Source organism: Solanum verrucosum, unplaced genomic scaffold, assembly GCF_900185275.1.
Source record: "Solanum verrucosum unplaced genomic scaffold, falcon-dt-bn FXZP01000137.1, whole genome shotgun sequence".
NCBI classification, from domain to species: Eukaryota; Viridiplantae; Streptophyta; class Magnoliopsida; order Solanales; family Solanaceae; genus Solanum; species Solanum verrucosum.
The window spans coordinates 747,200-766,565 of record NW_026020405.1 but is presented as its reverse complement, the minus strand read 5'-3'; the positions used below and the strand labels follow the sequence as shown (position 1 = coordinate 766,565).

At 29.1% G+C, this 19,366-nt stretch overlaps 6 protein-coding genes and 1 long non-coding RNA gene across 11 annotated transcripts in view; 1 reads left to right on the top strand and 6 right to left on the bottom strand.

Moving 5' to 3' along the window:
• Nucleotides 1–1,411: 1,411 nt before the first annotated feature.
• Nucleotides 1,412–2,847, bottom strand: LOC125840443 (probable glutathione S-transferase). Its single transcript, XM_049519437.1, has 2 exons — nt 2,476–2,847; nt 1,412–1,814 (listed from the first exon to the last, which is right to left on the bottom strand). The coding sequence occupies exons 1-2, from the start codon at nt 2,782–2,784 to the stop codon at nt 1,458–1,460; spliced, it is 666 nt and encodes a 221-aa protein (XP_049375394.1). The 5' UTR covers nt 2,785–2,847; the 3' UTR covers nt 1,412–1,457.
• A 593-nt stretch (nt 2,848–3,440) lies between these two features.
• On the bottom strand, nt 3,441–4,449 carry LOC125840453 (probable glutathione S-transferase). The gene is made up of 2 exons (XM_049519447.1): nt 4,141–4,449; nt 3,441–3,785 (listed from the first exon to the last, which is right to left on the bottom strand). Exons 1-2 carry the CDS (start codon nt 4,447–4,449, stop codon nt 3,441–3,443), a joined length of 654 nt encoding a protein of 217 aa, XP_049375404.1.
• An 801-nt stretch (nt 4,450–5,250) lies between these two features.
• The window catches only part of LOC125840442 (probable glutathione S-transferase), a 60,652-nt gene continuing 46,536 nt past the window's right edge, over nt 5,251–19,366 (bottom strand). The window contains exons 1-3 of one of the 5 annotated variants that reach the window (XM_049519432.1): nt 9,158–9,241; nt 6,277–6,509; nt 5,251–5,896 (exon numbers count right to left, since the gene is read on the bottom strand). In XM_049519432.1, the coding sequence (XP_049375389.1) occupies nt 5,540–5,896; nt 6,277–6,509; nt 9,158–9,233 (666 nt within the window). In that variant the 5' untranslated portion in view covers nt 9,234–9,241 and the 3' untranslated portion in view covers nt 5,251–5,539. Of the gene's footprint in view, nt 5,897–6,276; nt 6,510–8,195; nt 8,568–8,924; nt 9,242–15,081; nt 15,119–19,366 lie in introns of those variants that run through there. The other 4 variants (XM_049519436.1, XM_049519435.1, XM_049519434.1 and 1 more) reach the window with 4 other exon arrangements.
• LOC125840476 (probable glutathione S-transferase) lies at nt 11,908–12,730 on the bottom strand. Its single transcript, XM_049519470.1, has 2 exons — nt 12,396–12,730; nt 11,908–12,246 (listed from the first exon to the last, which is right to left on the bottom strand). The coding sequence occupies exons 1-2, from the start codon at nt 12,702–12,704 to the stop codon at nt 11,908–11,910; spliced, it is 648 nt and encodes a 215-aa protein (XP_049375427.1). The 5' UTR covers nt 12,705–12,730.
• On the bottom strand, nt 13,946–15,233 carry LOC125840448 (probable glutathione S-transferase). Its single transcript, XM_049519441.1, has 2 exons — nt 14,849–15,233; nt 13,946–14,479 (listed from the first exon to the last, which is right to left on the bottom strand). The coding sequence occupies exons 1-2, from the start codon at nt 15,155–15,157 to the stop codon at nt 14,135–14,137; spliced, it is 654 nt and encodes a 217-aa protein (XP_049375398.1). The 5' UTR covers nt 15,158–15,233; the 3' UTR covers nt 13,946–14,134.
• LOC125840444 (probable glutathione S-transferase) lies at nt 17,450–18,713 on the bottom strand. The gene is made up of 2 exons (XM_049519438.1): nt 18,275–18,713; nt 17,450–17,969 (listed from the first exon to the last, which is right to left on the bottom strand). Exons 1-2 carry the CDS (start codon nt 18,581–18,583, stop codon nt 17,622–17,624), a joined length of 657 nt encoding a protein of 218 aa, XP_049375395.1. The 5' UTR covers nt 18,584–18,713; the 3' UTR covers nt 17,450–17,621.
• The window catches only part of LOC125840479 (uncharacterized), a 52,659-nt gene continuing 51,566 nt past the window's right edge, over nt 18,274–19,366 (top strand). Inside the window, exon 1 of the long non-coding RNA XR_007443735.1 lies at nt 18,274–18,333. This is a non-coding gene — a long non-coding RNA (uncharacterized LOC125840479). The remainder of the gene's footprint in view (nt 18,334–19,366) is intronic.

The window sequence follows — 19,366 nt, the reverse complement described above, 5'->3', positions numbered from 1 at the left end:
ATGCTAATTAGTAAATGTGCATTACTTTCAAGTGTTTTTTTGCTAGTTGGATTTATTTTAGGTGTTTTTAAGTTAAAATAGCTTTTAATCACTTTTGAAGTGTTTGAATAAAATTAAAAAGTAATTATAACCACTTATTTTTAAGTCAAAATAATAAAAATGCGGAATGGCCTGAGACCCTTGTACTTGACTCAATTTATAAGTTGGATCCCTGTACTTACGACTTTGTCAACTAAACCCTTAAACTCATTCAAACACAATATTTTTAGATCCCTTTCTCATCAGATGTGCGTGCGTGTAGTACACTCATTTTACACATGAAATACCACGTCATTTTTTAATGGCACATCATTATTATTATTATTTTTCTAATGACACATCATAAATCAAATATTTATTAATATTTAAAAAATGCAATTTTTTTTCTCTCTCTCAGTGTACTCATTTCACCCCTTCCCACTTCATCTTCTTTGTTCCCACCTTCTACCATTTTCATCTTTTTTCAATCACAAAATGTGATAAATTAGAATTAGTTCTTGCACATGTTTTAGGGTTTTATTTATTTTGATTTGATAAAAAGAGATATTAAGAAAACTTCAAATTAGAAAAAGAATGTTTATATGTAAATTCAAGTAATGGATCTTAAAAGAATTAAGTTTATAAAAATGGTGAATGGTATATTTTCTTGCAAAAACTTTTTTTAATTTTTTATTTGATGATTTTACTGTGATAATGTGTATGCCAAAGAAGAAGAGGAGAAAAGGAGTAGGGGCAGGGGAGTGTGGGGGATGGGGGCTGAGGTTGAAGAAGAAGAAGAGAAAAAGGGTGGGGTGGGATGGGACTGAAGAAGAATGAGAAAAGGGGAAGGGGTGGAGTGTAGAAGAAGGATGTTTTCAGTATTTTTTTTAAAAAATTCTTCTTCTTCCTCTTATTATTATTATTATTATTATTATTATTATTATTATTGTTTTGTCTTATTATTTTGATAATTTTAAAATAAAAATATTGTATTCACTTGCTTTAAAACGCATAGGGTCATATATTTGTCCAATTAAGTCATTTCAGTGCCATATAAGCTCGGTCAATGGTCAGCGGGGTTTAAAAAATAGAGTTTCATTGAGTTAAGGGTTCATTTGGCAAAGTGATGAATAGAAGGGTTCAACTGACAAATGAAATCAAGTACAGGGGATTTCCAGGTCATTCTACCTAACAAAAATAAGTCAAAAATCATAAGTTAGAAATCCTACTTTATGACGTATAAACCAAAAGTAATAAGTCAATTCAAACATGCTCCAAATATTTTATTTTCAGTAAGAACGACAATTAAAGTGCTCTGAAAGAGCACTGCACTATTTTGGAAAAAGGGAAGATAACAACATAACTCTTATTAATTAGCATACACAAGTAGTACTTTGTTGCAACCACACAAAATCTTGATATTTCACAAGAGAGGTTGTTCATTTAGTAGTTGATGCAGAGTGAAATCTAGATTGGAAATGTGAAAATAATTCATCTCTTGAAGGTAAATATTCTTTGACTTGGCTGCAGTTAATGTAATTATCTCTCCAAGCATAATAGTTGGGAAATTTCTCATTTGTCACCAAAATAACACCAGAGGCTTCTTCAATTATTCCCATCCAAAATGCCAATACATTTGCAGCAATATCAACAAATCCAATTTTGTCTTCAACAAAAAACTTGTTATTATCCTTGAGCTCATTATCAAGAATTTTCAACAGCTCACTACACTGCTCTTTAGCTTTCTCTTGCTCCTCTTCATTGCCTAATAGAGCCTTTCCCATTGCTGGCAAACACTACAAAACACTCAAATATTTACACAATCATATCATTTACCAACAAAGTCGCGGTCAAAGAAAAGAAAACGATGCCAAAAAAAATTCACTTTAGCTTCTAGCTAGCTTAGCTTAGTGTATGTTGCTCGCAAGACTTTTTGATAGCTGGCTCAGCCGAACGGAATTACCGATCTAAATAGAAGGGTCGTAAGATCATTAAAAGTAAATTCATATTATAAGCATGAGTTTAACTTATATATATCATGTTGTCAGAATTATTTTACACAATTAGATTGTCCAAATGAATATCTACACATAACTTTTCATGAAATGTGAGATTTGTAATTTCGAAATAACGTAAGTTACTATCTAGACAGTTAGAGGACATTTTCTTTGATCATAATTTTTTAATGTACTTTCTAAATATTTTGAATTATTAATTATTGTGACTTATATTACTTTTTATTTATTCTATCTATGTAAAGTTTATTTCAAATCGAACATCAGTTAGTTTGATCTCCTCCTATTTTGAATCAAGCCGAACAAATTCAAATAGAGGAAGTATAATACATAACCTGACAAAAACAACAACTAATTTGCTAACAAATTGATCAATACTACTAATATGAAAATTTCTTACACAAAATATGTATGTATGTAACTTAAATTCAGGTAAATTTACCTTATCATCAAGGAACTTAGCCCAAAAACGAGCTATAGCACGATCATAAGGGTCTTTAGGCAAGATGGAAGGGCCTTCAAATGTCTCATCAATGTATTCAACAATTACCATTGACTCACTAATTGGCTTTCCATTGTGAATTAGCACTGGAATTTTCTTATGAATTGGATTAGATTCAAGAAGAAGAGGACTCTTATTTTGTGGATCTTCTACTATAAGTTCATAATCCACTCCCTTAATTTTGAGAGCCCATTCAACTCTATGAGTAAATGGACTAAGTGAAACACCAAGCAACTTTATTTTTTCCATACCACAACTTTGGTTATTTTTGCCCTATTTTTAGAGAGTGAGAGAAAAAAAAAATTGTGTTTGCAATCAAGTAATTCCAATGAACTTCTTACATAATTAAGTTGTCTAATTTAATGCTTCTACAATGACCAACGACTTTTCATCAATTATATTTTATTATTATAAGTCTAAATAAATGTGAGGTAGTGGTTAAAGGTTGTGTCCATTTAAGATTGGTTGATCCATTTTGAGAATAAAATATTTATTTTTATTAGATTAAGATATTCAAATCTAAATAGATATGATATTATGAGAAAGTTATTTTTTAAATTTGATTATTGGTTAATTAAGGTATTCAAATATACATATCAATAAGAATCTGGTCCTATATGACTTCAGAAGATGATCTATAATTAAGTCTACTATGATGCCGATACTATGACGAGGTCCTGCGAAAAAATACCTCAATCCCAAAATGATATAAGACTTGGCACCTTTTCAATATGAAAACGAAAAAAAAAAAAAGATTCCTATAATAAATGATTTTATAGATGGAAGAAATTACACTCTCATACAATATTGACTGCCAACCATACTAATAAGTGTATATTATTCAAATATACATACTTTTGTTTAACATAAGGTAGTTTTATTGCCACAACCAATCTTGATAATTTTCATTTGGGAGATTGGAAACGAGATTGGAAATGGGCAAGTAACACATCTCTTGAAGGTAAATATTCCTTGACTTGATTGCGATTAATATACTCATCTCTCCAACCACAAAAATTTGGAAATTTTTCACTTGTTACTAAAACAACTCCAGAGGCTTCTTCAAGAATTCCAAACCAAAATGCCATAAAATTAGCAGCAACATCAGCAAATCCAAAATTGTCACCCACAAAAAACTTCTTATCCTTTAACTCATTATCAAGAATCTTCAATAGTCCACCAAATTCTTCTTTGGATTTTTCTGCCTCCTCACCTTTGCCAAACAATACTTTCCCCAATAGTGGTATACACTGCAAAATCACTTCATCAATGTGGCACTGTTCGAATTTCGAAAGTTAAATAGCTCAAGTTTAACCGTAAATTTGGCCATGTAATAGTCAAATTTTAGAAATGAAATGTATATATTTGAAAACTATGTAAAACGTAGTATAAATCACAATAATTGATACTTGAAAAATTTAAAAGATAAATGAAAAAATCCTGATCAAAACTAGACTTGTTTGAATTTTGAAATTCGAAAATGCCACGTAAATTAAAACAAAAGGAGTAATAAATTTTAATGCTAAACACTAGTAATTTGCAAATCCATAAAAATAATTAATAATCAAACGAATATTATATATAAGGTAAATCAAACGAATTTACCGTATCATCAATAAACTTAGCCCAAAAACGAGCTATTGCACGATCATAAGGGTCTTTAGGTAAGATGGAAGGACCTTCAAATGTTTCGTCGATATATTCAAGAATTACCATAGACTCACAAATGGGCTTTCCATTGTGAATTAGCACTGGGATTTTTTTGTGAATTGGATTGGATTCAAGAAGCAAAGGGCTCTTGTTTTGTAGATTTTCTTCTATAAATTCATATTCAACTCCCTTAAATTTCAGAGCCCACTCAACTCTTCGACTAAAAGGGCTCAGTGTAACGCCAATCAATTTCACTTGTGTCATAAACGAAACTATTTAATTATGTGTATGATGATGAAATTATGTATGTGAGCAGAGTTTTCATTCTTGAATTCATTGTATCTTTTATAGATGGAAACCAATTTATTTATTTTTGATTACTTTTCTATGTTGATGAAATTTATGTATGTGTGGTGAGATTTCATTGTCTTCTTTTCATAAATGGATTCAAACAAATGGATTGTCCAACTTTTTGACTCTTCCATTTTGACGGGCGACTTATCTTCAATTTTTTTTTTCGGGTTGTTAGGTCAGATGTATTAGAAAAACTAATGTATACGTAGTAGTTTCATGTATTACTAATATTTTATTTTGTATTGTTTTTCAATTTATGTATAATTAATGCTTTTATTAGTTATATACTTTATTTAATATTAGAGAGAAGTATTGAAAACACATTTAAACTCAACACAAATTTTTACTTTCATCCATGGACTATTAAAAACACCCATTTAATTAACTAATCGAACTTAAATACATCTCTAATCTTGCAATATGAGTGAAATACGCCTCTAAATTCTCTCCAAGTTTATAAGTGTTTCCAACACTCCATTCGACTTTTTATTAAGAGCTACATACTCCTATAAGAGTTTGAAACCACTTACTATGTCATGTGGCAGATTAGGGGTATATCTAAGTTTAGTTAGTGTTTTTTAGGTGTTAATAGTTTAGGGACGAAATTAATAATTAGCGTCAAGTTTAGGAGTGTTTTTTCAATATTTCTTTCATGGTATTAAAGTATATATAACTAATAGCATAATCAAAGACATAGTTGCCCTTCAAACCTTTCCCAACAATATTATTTTTAATATATTAAATCAAATATATATTGCACAAAAAATAATTTTAATATAATTAATGCAAAGATAACGGATTAATACTCCATTAATTAGGAGTCCACTCAACCATCTTTTGTTTCCAAACTCAACTACTTGGGAAAGGTAAATACAATAAGATGACTCACAAGCACTCACTTACAAACTTTCAAAAAACAACAACATACTACCTACTAACATAAGGTAGTTTTATTGCCACACAAAATAAAAACTCAAAAAATTCACTAAGTAGATAGTTTTTATTTTTGGGCAGCTGCTGCAGCCTCAAAACGAGCTTTGAAATGTGCAAGTATTTCATCTCTTGGAGGTAAATATTCTTTGATTGTGCTACAATTAATGTACTCATTTCTCCAATTACAAAAAATTGGAAACTTTTCATTTGTCACAAAAATATTACCAGATGCTTCTTCAACAATTCCCATCCAATATGCCATCAAATTTCCAGCCATATCAGCAAATCCAAATTTGTCACCAACAAAGTACTTCTTGTCTTTTAGCTCATTTTCAAGAATCTTTATTAAATCAACCAATTCCTCTTTAGCTTTGTCTGACTCCTCTCCACTGCCAAATATAGCTTTCCCCATTACTGGCATACACTGCACAATTAGTTACAAATTACTGTAAGTCACAATAATTAATAATTTAAAATATTTAAAAGACATAAAAAGACCGCGTAGTCAATTTGGGATGGAAAGAGTATTTAAAATGTACTCCCATTGTCTCAATTTGTATGACATAGTTTAAATTTCGAGAGTCAAACTTTTTTATTTTGATTGTGTATTCACGTTTGTAAAAAATAACATGCATATTTAGTAAATCACAAAAATTAGCAATTTAAATATATTGAAGAGGTATAGAATAATCGTGATAAAAATGAAACCAGATGTATGTCATATAAATTGTATGTCATATAAATTGAGACATATAGAGTATTTAAGTTTTGGAGTATATATAACTTAGATCAAAAATAATTTACCTTATCATCAAAGAACTTAGCCCAAAAACGAGCTATAGCTCGATCATAAGGGTCTTTAGGCAAGATGGAAGGTCCTTCAAATGTCTCATCAATGTATTCAACAATCACCATAGACTCACAAATTGGCTTGCCATTGTGAATTAGCACTGGGATTTTCTTGTGAATTGGATTATATTCAAGAAGAAGAGGACTTTTGTTTTGTAAATCTTCTTCAACAAATTCATAGTCAACACCTTTAGTCTTGAGAGCCCATTCAACTCTACGACTAAAAGGGCTCAATGAAACACCTAGCAACTTCACTCCTACCATCTCACAATTTAATTAATTTTCTTTGGCTTTTACTAATATTTCCTCTATGTATGAGTTGGATTTTTTGTTCTTGATTTCTTGTCTTCTTTTATAGATGGGGAAATTGTTTAAAATATAATATATGTTTATTTTATAATTAAATTAAATACAACCAAGAAAGTACTATAATGTTTCTTGATCAACAATTCAGTTGTCTAATATTTTTATATTTTCCATGCTGACCGACGACTTAGTCTCAATTAAATATAATTCAATAAATATGAGTTGTTGAAGGTTATATTCATGATATAATAATATAGAAGGTCGTGATAGAATGATATGTATATCTTTAATTAGAAGTTTTCGATTTGAGTATGCTGATACGAAGTCGCTGGGACCAGATTATCCCCAATGTGAGACTTTTTATGCTTAGAAATGTATCAACTATGTTATGCTTGATAAAAAATCCCATAGTTTTGACTATATCTTAATTGGTGGTGAGAAAAATAAGATGACTTATGTGCTTATGTCATCCCTTCTTTTTTTCTTTTACTTTCATTTTATAAAAAAATATTGTCAATACAACAATCTAATTAAAGGAAGATATATCATATTCAAGTGCATGCATGACATATCTTTATCCAACTCCAAAAAAGAAAAAAATGTAATAGATATAAATAATAAGATATTGTCTTTAAACCACCCTTGACAAAAGCCCTCTTAACTTCAATTTGCTCTGTACTTTTTAGAACGATATTTTCTTAATATTCAAATTCTTGAGCTTGATTAATGTGTTTCTGCTACCTAAAATATAAAAGTACTTCCACACAATTCAATGGGAAAATTCAAAGATTCTTTATTATAACTATCACTGACCAAGCAACAAAATAGTAACATAATTACACGAGATAATGTGGAATTTTTTTTATGCGAATTCTAATTTAATTGAATTTCAATGTAAATATCGAATATCAAATAGAAAATAAAAAAAAAAACTACACAAGACGAAGTTAGGCTAAACTAGCTTTCTCTATTGAGCATGAATAATATAAGTGGGAGAGAATTCATCTCTTTTGAAAAATTTATCTTTGAAGCTATATATTTTATTTGTATTTAGACTAAAAAATTGTGATTTCATTTGTTGTTATTTTATCAATTATATAATTTATTTTAGTGAATTTTACGAATGTGATATTTATAAATATATGAGACATAATTTATATGAATATAGTAAGTTTGAAACTTGAGGAATTCCATTAACCACTAGCCATAAAATTAAAAATCATCCTACGATATTTGAGAGATTTCATTTCGATCTAAACTAGCTAGAAATTAAAAAAGATATGATCTATGTGCTTATGTCAACAATATTATTTTTAATATATTAAATCAAATATATATTGCACAAAAAATAATTTTAATATAATTAATGCAAAGATAACGGATTAATACTTCATTAATTAGGAGTCCACTCAACCATCTTTTGTTTCCAAACTCAACTACTTGGGAAAGGTAAATACAATAAGATGACTCACATGCACTCACTTACAAACTTTCAAAAAACAACAACATACTACCTACTAACATAAGGTAGTTTTATTGCCACACAAAATAAAAACTCAAAAAATTCACTAAGTAGAAAGATTTTATTTTTGGGCAGCTGCTGCAGCTTCAAAATGAGCTTTGAAATGTGCAAGTGTTGCATCTCCTGGAGGTAAATATTCTTTGATTGTGCTACAATTAATGTACTCATTTCTCCAATTACAAAAAATTGGAAACTTTTCATTTGTCACAAAAATATTACCAGATGCTTCTTCAATAATTCCCATCCAATATGCCATCAAATTTCCAGCAATATCAGCAAATCCAAATTTGTCACCAACAAAAAAATTCTTGTCTTTTAGCTCATTTTCAAGAATCTTTATTAAATCACCCAATTCCTCTTTAGCTTTGTCTGACTCCTCTCCACTGCCAAATATAGCTTTCCCCACTACTGGCATGCACTGCAAAATTAGGTAAAAATTATTGTAAGTCATAATAATTAATAATTTAAAATACATAAAAAAATTCGCGCAGTCAATTTGGGATGGAGGGAGTATTTAAAATGTACTCCCACTATTTCAATTTGTATGACATAGTTTAAATTTCGAAAGTTACATTCAAGACATGTTATCTTTTAAGGTTTGCGAAAAATAACATACATATTTAGTGAATCACAAGAATTAGCAATTTAAAATATTGAAGATGCATATGAATAATCGCGGTAAAAATGAAATCAAATTTATGTCATATAAATTGAAACAGATGGAGTACTATTTAGGTTTTAGAGTATATATAAACTCAAAACGAAAAGAATTTACCTTATCATCAAAGAACTTAGCCCAAAAACGAGCTATAGCTCGATCATAAGGGTCTTTAGGCAAGATGGAAGGTCCTTCAAATGTTTCATCAATGTATTCAACAATCACCATAGACTCACAAATTGGCTTGCCATTGTGAATTAGCACTGGGATTTTCTTGTGAATTGGATTATATTCAAGAAGAAGAGGACTTTTGTTTTGTAAATCTTCTTCAACAAATTCATATTCAACACCTTTAATCTTGAGAGCCCATTCAACTCTACGACTAAAAGGGCTCAATGAAACACCTAGCAACTTCACTCCTACCATCTCACAACTTAATTTTCTTTGGCTTTAACTAATATTTCCTATGTATGAGTAAGTTGGATTTTTTGTTCTTGGTTTCTTGTCTTCTTTTATAGATGGGGAAATTGTTTAAAATATAATATATGTTTATTTTATAATTAAATTAAATACAACCAAGAAAGTAATACAATGTTTCTTGATCAACAATTTAGTTGTCTAATATTTTTATGTTTTCCATGCTGACCGACGAATTAGTCTCAATTACATATAATTCAATAAATATGAGTTGTTGAAGGTTATATTCATTATATAATAATATAGAAGATCGTGGTAGAATGATATATATATATATATATATATATATCTTTAATTAGGAGTTTTCGGTTTGAGTATGCTGGATACGAAGTTATTCATGTTGAGGGATCAGATTATCCCTCGATGTGAGACTTTTTATGCTTAGAAATGTATCAACCATGCATGTTATGCTTCATAAAAAAACCCATAGTTTTGACTATATCTTAATAGGTGGTGAGAACAATAAGATGACTTATGTGCTTATGCCACCCACTTTCTTTTTATTTTTAAAACTAAATCATTAAATTCATTTAAAAAAAAGTTATTGTCAATACAACAAACTAATTAAAGAAAGATATATATCGTATTCAAATGTCACGACATATCTTTATCAACTCCTAAAAAGAAAAAATGCAATAAATATAAATAATAAGATATTGTCTTTAAACCACCCTCGACAAAAACTCTCTTTAACTTCAATTTGCTCTGTACATTCTAGAACGATATTTTCTTAATATTCAAATTCTTGAGCTTGGTTAATGTGTTTCTACTACCTAAAATATAAAAGTACTTTCACGCAATTCAATGGGAAAATCCAAAGATTCTTTATTGTAACTATTACTGACCAAGCTACAAAATAGTAACACATTTTCATGAGATAATGTGGAATTTTTTTTATGCGAAATCTGATTTAATTAAATTTGAATGTAAATATCGAATATCAAATAGAAAATAAAAATAAAAATAAATAAACAAGACGAAGTTAGGCTAAACTAGCTTTCTCTATTGAGCATGAATAATATAAGTGGGAGAGAATTCATCTCTGTTGAAAAATTTATCTTTGAAGCTATATATTTTATTTGTATTTAGACTAAAAAATTGTGATTTCATTGCTTGCTATTTAATCAATTATATAATTTATTTTAGTGAATTTTACGAATTTGATATTTATAAATATATGAGACATAATTTATATGAATATAGTAAGTTTGAAACTTGGGGAATTCCATTAACCACTAGCCATAAAATTAAAAATCATCCTACGATATTTGAGGGATTTCATTTCGATCTAAACTAGTTAGAAATTAAAAAAAATATGATCTATGTGCTTATGTCAACCACCTTTTAGTCAAACTCGTATATTATTTTAGTCCCCACAAATATAAAAGACCAATATAATCAAATTGTGAGTCACTAAGTCATTTCTTGCTCTTTCCTTCAATGAAAAAAAATAATAAAGTACTTAATTAGTTGGTGTACAATCACTAACCAACCAACCAAACAGTAATAAAAGGGTAAAATACCTAATTAAGCATATATTCATCTCATATCAATTAATTCAATTTATACTTTCAAATAATTATCTATAATCTCTTTATTTATTAATTATGTATCAAATTTAAAATAGAGTCTTAACCACTTAATCGTCTTGTGAATTTACTTTTCACTCCAAATAGGCTCACTATCTCTCCTCTCACATTTGATATATAATCAACTCCAAAACGCCATGGCCAACAGATGCATGGCTGGGAGAAAGAACATCATTATCGATAGATACATCCATATTTATATTTGGTGGAATTTTCATCGAAGACGACGGTCTCTAGCGGAGGAAGAGAGAGACAAAGGGGAGAGGAGGAGAAATTTGTAATTTTTGAAAAGAAATTTCAGGGGAAAATGGATGAATTACTCCAAAATTGATATATTTCAGTTACAATATTCCATATTTATATACACGTAATTATGTATCTCGAAGAGCTAGATACATGTATCCAACCCACGAAATATGGTAAGAAACATAGTATTGAAAACTAACGTGAAGGGAAGTAAATAGTTCCCAAAGTAGTGAAATTTGTGTTGTTTACTCTAATAAAAGACACTTCGAATTGTTTGATTGGACATATTAGAAAAAATAATGCATGAATTAGCTTTATATATTAATAATATTCTATTTGGTAGACTTTTTCAATCTCTCTCTTTCTCTCTCGCGCGCTTTCTCTCTACATAGACATACACACACTTTATTTGGTATCATGTTACGTATAATTAATACATGGAGAATTATGGTATTAACAAAGGTAATGCATGCTAATTAAAGACAAAATTGTTCATCAAAACCTTTTCCACATCTTTTCCACTGTATTTGTTGAGGCTATTTTTGTAAACAAATAATATTTTAAAAATTATGCAATGTATATTATTTTTAATACACCAAATCAAACATTGGATAAAACATCATCCTAATATAACTAACGCAAACATCACTAATACCATCATTACTAATATCAAATTATTAACACATCATATTCAACATTATTTTTTTACACCATACCAATTGAACTCACTTTCAATCCATCTCACATTTTTATTGCCACACAATTCTTGAAATTCACTATAAAGGTATTCATTTTGCTTTAGCTGGAAATAGAGCTTGGAAATGGGCAAGCAATTCATCTCTGGAAGGTAAATATTCCTTATTTTGATTGCAATATTCATTTCTCCAAGCATATAAATTTGGATAATTTTCACTTGTAACCAATGGCACTCCAGAGGCTTCTTCAAAAACTCCAAGCCAAATTGCCAATACATTAGCAGCAATATCAGCAAATCCAAATTTGTCACCAACAAAGTACTTCTTGTCCTTGAGTTCATTTTCAAGAATTTTCAACATCTCACAAGCTTCCTTTTTTGCTTTCTCTTGTTCCTCTCCTTTCAGAAAGTTACTTTTCCCCACTGCTGCCACCTGCTCAACACTCGAAAAATTTATATTTCGCAATTCTATTAAGATCAACTACATGAATCTTCACTGATCGTGTTGTTATTGGCATATACATCTACAATAAGATAAAAAGGATTCTTGTATAACATGACACATAAATAAAGTAAACATACCTGATCTTCAAGGAACTTAACCCAAAAACGAGCTAAAGCTCGGTCATAAGGGTCTTTAGGCAAGATGGAAGGGCCTTCAAATGTCTCATCAATGTATTCAACAATTACCATAGACTCACAAATGGACTTGCCATTGTGAATTAACACTGGGATTTTTTTGTGAATTGGATTGGATTCAAGAAGCAAAGGGCTCTTATTTTGTAAATCTTGTTCTATAAATTCATATTGGACACCCTTAATCTTGAGAGCCCATTCAACTCTATGACTAAAAGGGCTATACCATAGACCAAGAAACTTAACATCTGCCATCTCTCAACTTTGGTTAACTATTTGTTATATTTACTAATTTTTATGTGTTGTTCATGACCCTTGATGTCTAGTCTTCTTTTATAGAGGATGCAATCAAGAAAATGTAATAAAGGTTTCTTCTTTGACAATTTAGTTTTTGTAATTTAAGAATGTTTCTACATTGACCAGATATATATAGTTGAAAATTAACTTTATTGAATGCATCCAATAATGTTGTCATTGTTTGTATTTTATATTGTTAACATTATCACAGAACTTTTGAGAGTTATTTAAAAGAGTGTTAAGATAAAATTTAGAGTTAAAAAGAGTAAAAAATACATTAAATGATTTTAGGTTATTGAGTTTCATATTTGAACAAGGGGTAGGCGTTCTGTTTTGAAAAAATAGGCACGGGACGTTGAATCAAATTAGTTTGGTTCGGTTTGAATTTTTCAACTTCGATTTGATTTGGTTCGGTGTTTTTAAAATGATTTTTCGATGCAAATGAAAAAACAAAATAAGGATCAAATCAAAGTATAAAATACTTAAAAACTTAAAATCATGTTAAGTGATACGTAAAAGCTTTGATTTGTTTATGAATGGTTTAATTGCTAGTTAAACTTTTGTTCTTGGTTAAGGAAATGCAAATATATATATATATATATATAATTTTTTTAATAAAAGATTGGTTCTTCGGTTCGAACTGAACTTTTGAAAAAATAACATCGAAATCGAACCGAAAAACCAACCGAAGAACCAAAACTGAAATACCAAAGAATCGAAATCGAAAAACCGAATTAGTTTGGTTTAATCCAGTTTTGATATTTCTGTATTTATATCCACCCCTAATTTGAACTATTAAGAATGTGAGTTTTCTATCTATACCAGGAGTATCACACAATAATTAGCAAACCATCTCGATTAATTTCTGATGATAAATGTACATTCTCTTTCATTTAAAAATTCTGTCTGGTATTCATTCATTAATTTGAAAAAGTAAAAAAATAAGGAAATAATTTGAATAATAAAGAGTGATGATGCTTGGGGCCATGCTTAACATGAGAAGCCTCCCAATTAGATGACTTATGTGCTCATGTCACCCACATTTTCGTCAAATGTTGCTGTTTGCTTTTTCTATTAATTTTTTCTTTTTCCTAAATATATTGTATAATTCTTGACTAACCAGCCAACAATTCTTCTTTTCTTTAGTCAATCCGATGAAAAAAAAAAATCACCTAAATAATTATTGTATAATGCTTGACTAACCAGCAATAATAACACCACTTCTATTTAAAAAGGAAGAAAAGAAAGCGACATAACAATAATATATAATATATCTAGTACAGTCATATAACAAAATACGAGAATGTAATAGTTTCTACTTCCTTACAAATATAAAATGTTTCAGTAAAATTATTATTCTATTTATTAATTATTCTACGTAGAAGTGTTCATTTCGGAGCAGCTTGAAAGCGAGCTTGGAAATGAGCAAGTAATTCATTTCTTGGAGGTAAATATTCTTTATTTTCGCTACAATTAATGTATTCATCTCTCCAAGCACATAAATTTGGGAATTTTTCACTTGTAACCAAAACAACTCCAGAGGCTTCTTCAAAAACTCCAACCCAAATTCCCATAAAATTAGCAGCAATATCAGCAAATCCAAATTTGTCACCAACAAACAACTTCTTGTCCTTTAACTCATTATCAAGAATTTTCAATATCTCATAAGCTTCCTCTTTAGCCTTCTCTTGTTCCTCTCCTTTCAAAAAGAAACTTTTCCCTACTGGTGCCATCTGGACAATAATCGAAATTTAATTTGTATAAAATAATAACAATAACTACGCATCAGTCTTAAATATATTGTAATTAAATATATGAATTTTTGCTGATTGAGTGATTGCAATACTTTAATTAAGCTTGTCTCAGTCTAATATTACTATAAAAGTTATAAAATTTGTCTATATTTTCTACTCTTATATAAACCTATGTCAGGATAAAAAAAAAATTAAGAAACATATTATCTGTTTCAGTTTATTTGACTTGAAAAAAATTATATATTCAGAAACTACATAAAAAAAAATGAGAGAATTTTTTTTTTTGACCGTCTTAATAGTAATGGCCACTAATAAATTGAAACGAAGGAAGTACTAAAACGAATATACCTTATCATCAAGGAACTTAGCCCAAAAACGAGCAATAGCTCGATCATAAGGGTCTTTAGGCAAGATGGAAGGGCCTTCAAAAGTCTCATCAATGTATTCAACAATTACCATGGACTCACAAATAGGCTTGCCATTGTGAATTAGTACTGGAACTTTTTTGTGAATTGGATTGGATTCAAGAAGTAGAGAGCTCTTATTATGTAGATCATCTTCTATATATTCATATTCCACACCCTTAATCTTGAGAGCCCATTCAACTCTATGACTAAAAGGGCTATACCATAAACCAAGTAACTTAACATCTACCATTTCTCAACTTTGGTTAACTTTTTTTTTTATCTTTACTATAATATTTGAGGGAATTGTTATGTGGTTGTTCTCCCTTGAGGTGTATCCTTGTTTTATAGAGGTAAAAGCAGGGAAGTTTTTTATTTTTTATTTCTCACTCAGTGTCCGGAGTCTACATTGGAGCTCCGATTAAATTTGGATTGCACTCTGCAGAATCAGTGGTAGAGCGAGGATTTCTAATAAGGGGATTCAAAATCTGAGAAGTAAACACACGAACTAGTGGAAGGGGGTTCGACATCTATTTTACATACCTAAAAATTAATTTTAACCATATATAAATAGGAGTAATATTTTTCACCAAAGGGGTTCATATATTCTGCCTCCGCCCCTGTGCAAGACCCATTTTAAATTTTTTTTCATACCCAGAGCTCAAACTCAAAACCTTTGATTAAGGGTAAAACAATTCCACCACTGCACCACAACCCACGTTATCAAACCCCTGTTGATAACGGGGAAGTTTCTAGCAATACACCAAATGCAATAATGTTGATTTTTCTTTGATAGCTTAGTTTTGTAATTTAGTAATGTTTCCATGTTGACTAAAGACTAAGAAATTTTTTATTGGTATTTCCTCTATGTGAAGATAAGTGCTATATCTTTGCAAAAAAAAATATTATCTCAAAATAAACGTCATCTTAGGATTCAAGACATAAAATTATTACTACTATGTTTTTTTTAACTACTCATCTTGTTAGTACTGTGTTTTCAAAAGTTATTTAATAAACTATGGATATTATATTTATTAATTTCTTAATGAATACTTCCTCTGTTTCTAGTTACTTGTCCAGTTTTGAATTGACACATCTATTAAGAAAATAATTAATGACATAATGAGTTTATCATTTTACCCCTATTAATTATGAAGTGGATGAAAAGTTCTACATTTTTCAAAGTAATTAGTCATTTAATTGAGGATAGAACAGGTAAAAAAAATTTGTCATTTCTTAATTTGTCAAAATGGACAAGTAATTAGGGACAACTATAAAAAAAAAAGTGAATAAGTAATTAGGGACATAGGGAGTATGATATTTACTAGGGTGAGGAAATATTAAATACCTAGGAGGTTGTAATTTAAAGTTCTATACATTAAATTGGTGCCATAGTCAGTTTGGATTAAATTTTGGGGTTCAATTATTGATTTTTTGGATATCTTTTTCCGTGGAGGAATATTTCTAATATAGGAAAAAAGGTCCAATGTGTCTTTTTAACTCTGGAAATAGTCTTTTATTAAAATGGATGATTTTAATCATCACTTAGCTCAAGTATATATTTTTGCTTAGTTGCCTTTCTATATCGGAGTTTGATTTTTTTGAATAAATATAAAAATGGTTTTCATTTTAAATTTACGATTATTAAAATTTTATATAATTTAAATCTTGAATTTGACTCTAAGTTTTGCCTCAACATTTTCTTCATGTTGGTTTGTTCCACATCAATATTATCTCCTTTTTCTCTAGGTGACATATGTGCTTACGTCACCCCAGAGGCGGAGCTAGGTGGGGGTTCATGGGTTCGAACGAAGCCAATAACTTTTTTGTAGATCCTATATTTGTACTAAAAAATTAATTAAATATTTATGTATATTAATTTGTGAACCCCTAACAAAATTGATTGACGGAATTTAGAACCCACAAACTCTTAATCCTCACTTCGCCTCTGGTCACCCCTTCTTCTTCTTCAAAATGTCTTACTCCATTTCAACTTATTTTTTATTTTTAAAAATATTCGTCGAGAAAAATTGTTATCTTTTTTTAAAAAAAAAGAATTTTTAGTTCTAATTTTTTATCCGATGCCCCTGTGGGGACTTTTTAATTCTAATTTTACATAATATATTTAAGTCTATAAAATTAAAATATTATGATATATTTTTAATTTAAATTTAATTTGCAATTTTTTTTAAAAATATTTTACTTTTAAAATTCTTATATCAAATGATAATAAGACAAAGTAATATATGATTATATTCAACTCCCTAAAAATATAGAAGGCCAATATGAAAATGCTTTCACATTAGTCATTATGAGTCACAACTCACAAGTCAGTTCTTGTTCTTTCCAAATCGATGAGAATATTAATTATTTGTTGTACAATTACTGTACCAACCACCCAAATTGAATTAAAAATCTTAATACTAGCTAATTGATTAACTATTTAAATTTTTTATTATTAGTAACGGTTGGATCGTACTTCCTAATTCCTATACCCAATTTTTTTTAAAAAAAGAATCAGCAACAAAAGATAATTCATGACCTTACTAAATTTTCTTACAACACTTTTTATTCATACGTGAACCCTATATTAACCGAAATAAAGACAAATCTAATTATAACATGCATTTTATTTTTCTAATCCCTAGTTCAACCGAAAATCAATTTCAATTGAATTAAACAAAAACTCATCCTAAATCCATCTCTAATTTTTTCTCTCACTTTGAAGCAACAACACGTTGAATGTAAACTTGATAATGGGCAAGCAATTCATCTCTGGGAGGTAAATATTCCTTGTTTTGTGTGCAATATTCATCTCTCCAACCACAAAAATTTGGGTATTTTTCTTTTGTCACCAAAACAACTCCAGATACTTCTTCAAGAACTCCTAGCCAAAGTGCTGCAGCATTTGCAACAATATCAACAAATCCAAATTTGTCACCAACAAAGTACTTTTTATTATCCTTTAGCTCATTATCAAGAACTTTCAACATCTCATTAACTTCCTCTTTACCTTTCTCTTGCTCCTCTCCTTTGAAAAATATACTTTTCCTTATTGCTAGCCCCTACAAAATACATAAACAAACATTAAAATTCTGCCTCAATCGGTAAGTAAGCAATTTAACTTTGAAAAGTGCATATCTAGACAATTCAATTTGATCTCAACTGACAATTAAACACTACAACTCATCCACATATCAATAGATTTTGGAGTGGTCAAAATGATCATATTATAAGTTGAAATGTTCAATATAATTGACACAAAGACGAGATAAGATATCTAGATGTGTGTACTCTGTTTAGTTACATGTAATTATAAAAAAGCATATATAAGACCTAATAAAGTTAATATATCATGAAGGCAATATACCTTATCTTCGAAGAATTTAGCCCAAAAACGAGCTAAAGCTCGATCATAAGGGTCTTTAGGTAAGATGGAAGGGCCTTCAAATGTCTCATCGATGTATTCGAGAATCACACTTGACTCACAAAGGGGCTTGCCATTGTGAATGAGCACAGGAACTGCCTTGTGAATTGGATTAGATTGAAGCAGTAAAGAGCTCTTATTTTGTAGATCATCTTCTATATATTCATATTCTACTCCCTTAATCTTTAGAGCCCATTCAACTCTTTTACTAAAAGGGCTATACCATAAACCAATCAACTTAACATTAGCCATCTCTCAACTTTGGCTAACTATGTTTTTGCTTTACTAATTGACCCCTTGAGGTCTAGTGCCTTCTTTTATATAGGGAAGAAACAAGGAAGTTTCATAGCAAAATCCAGCAAATGCATTGATGTTTCCAAAGTATTTTGTTTTGACACTCAAATATATGTTTTGTTTAACAAATGGCACATATATAAGTCACTATTTTACACAATACTTGTCATCTACTCTCACCGTTGTTATTTGTATGTCACCATTTTAGTTTTCACATCTCTTAAGAAATTAAGTAAGTTTATTATGTATCCTTATTTAGTATTCTTTTATAGTTAATTTTTTAATAAATGAACATAAATTAATTTATTTTGATTGATTAAATTGACCAATAAACATGAAGTAATCATTTAATTTAGATTAGTTTTATTAATTCAGTTTGTTGATGAAAATGATAAATATGCATTATTTATTACTCCCCTCGTTCCTATTTATATGCCGTTACGTTGTTATTAAAAATAGACGAGCTTTCTTAATATTTATCATTTTATAAAATTAATGCATATATATATTAATATATATTATACATGTGACATGTTTTTTAGTATAAATTTTAAATATTATTTAATATATTTGACATATTTTTAATTAATAAATATTTAAAAAAATTAAATTGTTAGATTTTGGATCAAGTCAAAACATGACAATAAATTAAAATGAATGGAGTTTTTAATATTAATATTATCTTTCATTTTCAATTTGATGAGAAAAATTGATATATATTAAATAATATACAATCACTGA

What these genes read in the sequence shown, in the direction of transcription:
- LOC125840448 (XM_049519441.1), bottom strand. Translation starts at nt 15,157, where the DNA reads ATGGTAGATGTTAAGTTACTTGGTTTATGGTATAGCCCTTTTAGTCAT. An exon ending in CTAAGTTCCTTGATGATAAG is followed by an intron (nt 14,480 to 14,848) that starts GTATATTCGTTT and finishes ATTATTGTCCAG; the next exon opens with ATGGCACCAGTAGGGAAAAG.
- LOC125840444 (XM_049519438.1), bottom strand. Translation starts at nt 18,583, where the DNA reads ATGGCTAATGTTAAGTTGATTGGTTTATGGTATAGCCCTTTTAGTAAA. An exon ending in CTAAATTCTTCGAAGATAAG is followed by an intron (nt 17,970 to 18,274) that starts GTATATTGCCTT and finishes TGTATTTTGTAG; the next exon opens with GGGCTAGCAATAAGGAAAAG.
- LOC125840443 (XM_049519437.1), bottom strand. Translation starts at nt 2,784, where the DNA reads ATGGAAAAAATAAAGTTGCTTGGTGTTTCACTTAGTCCATTTACTCAT. An exon ending in CTAAGTTCCTTGATGATAAG is followed by an intron (nt 1,815 to 2,475) that starts GTAAATTTACCT and finishes AGTGTTTTGTAG; the next exon opens with TGTTTGCCAGCAATGGGAAA.
- LOC125840453 (XM_049519447.1), bottom strand. Translation starts at nt 4,449, where the DNA reads ATGACACAAGTGAAATTGATTGGCGTTACACTGAGCCCTTTTAGTCGA. An exon ending in CTAAGTTTATTGATGATACG is followed by an intron (nt 3,786 to 4,140) that starts GTAAATTCGTTT and finishes GTGATTTTGCAG; the next exon opens with TGTATACCACTATTGGGGAA.
- LOC125840476 (XM_049519470.1), bottom strand. Translation starts at nt 12,704, where the DNA reads ATGGCAGATGTTAAGTTTCTTGGTCTATGGTATAGCCCTTTTAGTCAT. An exon ending in TTAAGTTCCTTGAAGATCAG is followed by an intron (nt 12,247 to 12,395) that starts GTATGTTTACTT and finishes AGTGTTGAGCAG; the next exon opens with GTGGCAGCAGTGGGGAAAAG.